This window comes from Peromyscus maniculatus, chromosome X (genome assembly GCF_049852395.1).
Source record: "Peromyscus maniculatus bairdii isolate BWxNUB_F1_BW_parent chromosome X, HU_Pman_BW_mat_3.1, whole genome shotgun sequence".
In the NCBI taxonomy this organism is placed as follows: Eukaryota; Metazoa; Chordata; class Mammalia; order Rodentia; family Cricetidae; genus Peromyscus; species Peromyscus maniculatus.
Genome location: NC_134875.1, coordinates 44,219,675 through 44,224,817, shown reverse-complemented (window position 1 = coordinate 44,224,817; position 5,143 = coordinate 44,219,675). Strand labels below are relative to the sequence as shown.

At 46.0% G+C, this 5,143-nt stretch overlaps 1 protein-coding gene across 1 annotated transcript; it reads right to left on the bottom strand.

The window, feature by feature from the left end:
• Nucleotides 1-1,432: 1,432 nt before the first annotated feature.
• On the bottom strand, nucleotides 1,433-4,672 carry LOC143270751 (homeobox protein Rhox13-like). Its single transcript, XM_076561781.1, has 3 exons — nucleotides 4,331-4,672; nucleotides 3,601-3,646; nucleotides 1,433-1,666 (listed from the first exon to the last, which is right to left on the bottom strand). Exons 1-3 carry the CDS (start codon nucleotides 4,624-4,626, stop codon nucleotides 1,478-1,480), a joined length of 531 nt encoding a protein of 176 aa, XP_076417896.1. The 5' UTR covers nucleotides 4,627-4,672; the 3' UTR covers nucleotides 1,433-1,477.
• Between the last annotated feature and the right edge of the window lie 471 nt (nucleotides 4,673-5,143).

The window sequence follows — 5,143 nt, the reverse complement described above, 5'->3', positions numbered from 1 at the left end:
AACAGGAGCCATAGACATCAACTCAGTCTCTGACTACTGTAGGGACATGGACCCAGACATGGCCCTCAGAAGCTACTTAGGCCCGAATGACACCTAGGACCTGGGTAGTAGCATAGGCTACTAGATCAGCATGGCTCTGGAGGATTGGACAACAAGTCCACAGGTTGTGTCACAGACCCTGGGCATCCATGTGGTTTTGGTGGCAACACAGGACATAGACTTTAACACAGACCCCGGCTGTAGTAGGACATGGACCCAGGCACAGTCCTCTGCAGCAACATAGCCTGGATGTCCCAAGGCCCCAAGTGGCAGCACAGGACACTTATATTGGCATGGCCCCAGAGGTAGCATTGTCCAGGGACACCAACATGGTCCCAGGTGACAGGCCAGACCCCAGACATATGCATTGCTTTCAATGGTAGCAGGAGCCATGGACATCAACATATAGACACCAACTGCATTAAGGCCATGGACCAAGACATGGTTCTCAGGTGCAGCTCAGTCCCTGATGTCACCACGGCACAGGGTGGCAGCATAGGCCACGCATATCAGTATAGCCCCTGAGGTGGAATGGTCCTTCAACACCTACCTGTCCACAGGTGGCAGTCCAGACACTGGGCATCCTGTGGCCTTTGTGGCAACATGGCCCATGGATGTCAACACAGACCCCTGCTGCAGTAGGACCACGGAAACAAACATGGCCCTTTGCAGCAGCCTGGGCCCAGGTGTCATCACTTCCCTGGGTGACAATCAGGCCACCCACCCAAGCCGGCTCCTCACCACCTTTCCTTCTTCCATTCCACCTCTTTCCATAGCACATGAACTATTCTGCCTCTCTTTTTCTCCCATTTCTCCACCACACATTTGCTCATCATAATGGCACCCTCCTGCCTGTCAATGTCTTTAGTCAGCCCAAGTCTTCAGGACCCAGGATGGCCTGTGGATGGCTTCCACCCACCTGAGCTGTTTTCTAGTGACAGACAGAAAGGTAGATATGTCCAGGTGGACTGGTAAGTGGGGAGCAACTGGGAGGAGTAGGGGCAAGGGAAACCATAATCTGGATATATTATGTGACAAAAAAGTCCATTTTCCTTGAAAGAAAAAAGAAAGAATTGTTGTGACCCCTCCCCAAATAAAAAGTAATCATCACTATCAATACTTTCTGTGCCCAACTTCTCTGTAGATTTTCCATTTGCAAGGATACTACTGAATTCCTTGCTCAAAGTATCAAGTAAGCCTCAATCAAGAAGGCTTAAGTGATCCACTGTTTCACAACTAACATGTGTAGGGAATAGTCATCTGTGCAAGTAATACTCATGACTTAGAAATGTCACCCCCCCAAAAAACAGAACTTGACATTTTGTTTAAGTGGCATTTCCCGGAGCATACATATATATATACTACAAAACCCCAGAAAGCATATGAAATTAAATAACTTGGAAATTCATGATTTTATTGTTAACATGAGTGCTGAATTTTAGTGAAGCTGTACATTGAGTACACGTGTCGACAAATTTCCCTCTTGCTCCTGAACACAGATTGCACTCAAGGGATTGTCCTCCCTTTCCCTAAGGAGAATGACCCTTTCAACGCGAGGAGGTATGCTCTGTAATCCTACAGACCTCTCTCTCTTCCTCTCTTCTACTCTCCGATGGACGAACCATGTCTGAAATCAGAGGAAGACAGGATTGGATTTAGGATTGACTTCCACTCCAGAGCCAAGACATAAAAACCACTTCAAGACACTTAACTCTTACTTTCTATTCAGCTCATAAAAGCAAATATCAGCTGTGTGTTAACTTCTGCAATAGGCCATGATTCTGTCTTTTTCCAGCAGTATAAACACTTCAGTGCTTTCTTTTTTATTGGATGGAATGCTTAGCTTATGACTTGTTCCTTGATGTTAATTCAATATATGGTAACTGGGTAAAGGAAAGTCTTGGTTCTGACATTTGACCATCAGCTGTAGAATACCCTCCTCACTAGTGATACATTCCTCTTGTTTGGGCAGAGATTGTAGATCACCAAATGTTAGCACATTTTAAAGGCGTATGGAGGGGAACAGCTTTCTGTTTGTAAAAGCAGTATTCAGTATGAAGTAGTTAATCAACAGAAACAAGCATGGGAGATTTTCAGAAACAAAATAGCATTCAAGGGTGCCAACAGGATTGTGGTGCTTGAAATTTCTGGAGAGCGAACAGGTGGTAGGCAGAGATGGCCTGGACAATGGTTTGATATCACAGCCTCCAGGGTTTGTGAAAGTTGACTACCTTTACCTAAATGACATACAGGACACTGAAACCTTTGCCATCTCCAGGAGTTCAGCAGAAAGGGTAACTTCCACCCATGGTAAATCTGAACAGTATATTCTTTCATGATATACAAAGTTCTTCAATATCAAGATGAAGAATACTATCTCTGCTTCAGCTACATTTCCAGAATCCTGTCCAGCACAGAGGGCACACTAGGTCCTGCTGTGTCACCAGGACATCTAAAGCCCATCTTTCTTCAAAAGGCAAAGAGTAAGATGGTCCACAACAGTGTGGGGAAAGTAGTCATAAATCAGCTGTTCCAAAATATGGTCTAGCTATGGAAATACAGTCACAGTTACCTGTTAGATTTCACCATCCTCTCAGGCTCCTAGTGAATGAGAGTCCACTGTATTGGGAAGTTCTCAAACTGCACATTTGTGACTCCATGTACTTTCCCTCCCTGCCTATTATGTGGATGTATAGTCTAAAGAAGACCAACCAAAGGACCAGAAGCCCTACTACCATCATGATACCTCCAATATATCCCAGTGGTTGACTCATGTGGGCTCACATTAAGTCAGAGTTCCCTGTGTTTGATCCCTAAAGCCTATCTATTACATTTGTAAGAGGAAAGGGGAAATCAGAAATGAGGCTTTGGGAAAGTCACATTGAAGAGTGTGCAAATAGGAGACCATGGGTGTTGTCTCTTTTGTCCTGCATCCACCTTCTCTCTGTACCTGCAATGCATCAGCCTCTCTAGAGGTGTAGTGTATCATCCTCTCTAGAGCTGCAATGCATCAGCCTCTAGAGCTGCAGTGCATCAACCTCTCTTGAGCTGCAGTACATCATTCTATAGATCTGTAGTGGATCAGCCTCTATAGAGCTGCAGTGCAACATCCTCCCTAGAGCTGCAGTGGATCAGCCTCTCTAGAGCTACAGTGCATCAGTCTCTGGAGCTGCAGTGCATCATCCTCTCCAGAGCTGTAGTGCATCAGTCTCTAGAACTTCAGTGCATCAACCTCTAGAGTTGCAGTTCATCAACCTCTCAGAGCTGCAGTGCATCAGCCTCTCTGGAGGTGCAGTGCATCAGGGGAGGGGCTTGGTCCTGCCCCAACTGAAGTACCAGGCTTTGTTGACTCACAGTGGAGCCCTTACCCCCTATGAGAAGTGGATGTGTGAGTGGATGGGGGTGGTGAGGGGTGAGAGCAGGAGATGGGGAGGGAGAGAAAACTGTGGTTGGTATGTAAAATGAAAATATCTTAAAGAAAAAAGTGCCAGGAAAAGGCTTCCCAAGACCTGAGGAAGGCTGTAGATTGACTGTTCAATGGCTTTGCTTGGATTTACTGACCTTCACTTTGACTTCAGGAATATTCAAAGCTTGTGCAAGTTCCTTCCTGTGGAAAGAAAACCACAAATGTTTAGTGTGCAGTATTTTACATGAAATGCAGAGTCATATATTATTACTACACATTTTTAGTATTGCTATCCTCCCTCACACCCACATTTAACTTTCATACTCAGAACTAGTCTCGCTTTTGAAAAGGTTTTAACTCTTATGAAAATTTTTAAACAATACAGATGAATAATTTTAACACACTATTAAAAATTAAAAATAAATGCCAAAGTGTATGCTGAGCAAACTATACTAATTTAAAAAATAGCACCAGGGGAAGGGAAATGGAAAGCGAATAGAGTTGACGAATAGGTACACAGTCCCTGAAAAGATGACGAGGCTACTGGTGAGGAGGTCACCCAACAAACTGTAAATCCTTAACACTGGTGAACTTTACACTAGTGAGTATTTTGGCACACTATACTCATGTATCTATATTGTACAGTAGTTAAAATATGGCAGGAAACGAGTGGTGTTGACTATGTACACTTGTTTCGGGTCAACACTACACGATAATACTGACTTTTACCCCTACACAAGGCACCCTCCTGTACCCACCACCGAGGGAGAAGACAGCAGTGGCTTAGGGAGGGATGATAGGAAACCAGGGCCTGGAAGAACAAAAGGACATCTCAACCTGAGACAACAGGGAGGTTGGGGATAGCTCCTGGTGCCAGACACATACCTGGCCAGCGCATCTGGGTACTTGGTTTCTTTGAACAATTTTTCCATTTCCTCCACCTGCAACAGTGTGAATTTGAATGTTGTTCGCCGCCGCCTTTGTGATGAACGGCGCCTCGGAATCCTAATCACAGCCTCAGCTGAGTCGTTCTGGCCCTCACAGACATGGCGACCCCGGTTATTTAGGTCAATTACGCAGCAGGCGTCACCTCCACTAGGGTTGCCACCCACCATCGCCAAGGCAGCCTCTAAGGTGGGGACCTGAGCTATTTCCTCACCATTCTCATTCTTGCTGGCCATGACTAGTAGTGGGCCGAAGCCACAGAGAGAAGTGGGGCCCCAGGAATGCCCACACTCAAGGCCTATTGTTCGGTCAGTCTCTACTACTGAAGAGGCGTCAAGAGAGGGCCTGAGGAATGGGTGACGTCAATGTGTCCTTCTGCGCATGCTCCACATGGTTGACGTCAACACGCTCCTCTCCAGATGGGCGCCATAGGCTTTTCTCTGCCTGAGGGACTGCTCTGGGCTTTTTGAACTCCTGCTGAGGTAGGTGGTATTTGCTTTGGTGCACAAATGCTGGGTGTGGCCCAAAGATGAGGAACTGAGGGAGCCACTGTGAACAGGCATGTGAAAGGTCCTGGGAAGTTAAACCTTACTTCTAGGGCATGTGTGCAGAATGAGTTTTAGCTTGTGTCTGTGCGCATGCATGTGCATGCTGCCTGTTCCTCCTAGGTTATAGAGATGACACTGAAGGGTGAATTGTGTAGCATTGCAAGATAATTGGGGAAGAGAGATGGGAGAAAGGTGGGAACACACA

What these genes read in the sequence shown, in the direction of transcription:
- LOC143270751 (XM_076561781.1), bottom strand. Translation starts at nt 4,626, where the DNA reads ATGGCCAGCAAGAATGAGAATGGTGAGGAAATAGCTCAGGTCCCCACC. An exon ending in TACCCAGATGCGCTGGCCAG is followed by an intron (nt 3,647 to 4,330) that starts GTATGTGTCTGG and finishes TTCTTTCCACAG; the next exon opens with GAAGGAACTTGCACAAGCTT. An exon ending in TTCCTGAAGTCAAAGTGAAG is followed by an intron (nt 1,667 to 3,600) that starts GTCAGTAAATCC and finishes CTCTGATTTCAG; the next exon opens with ACATGGTTCGTCCATCGGAG.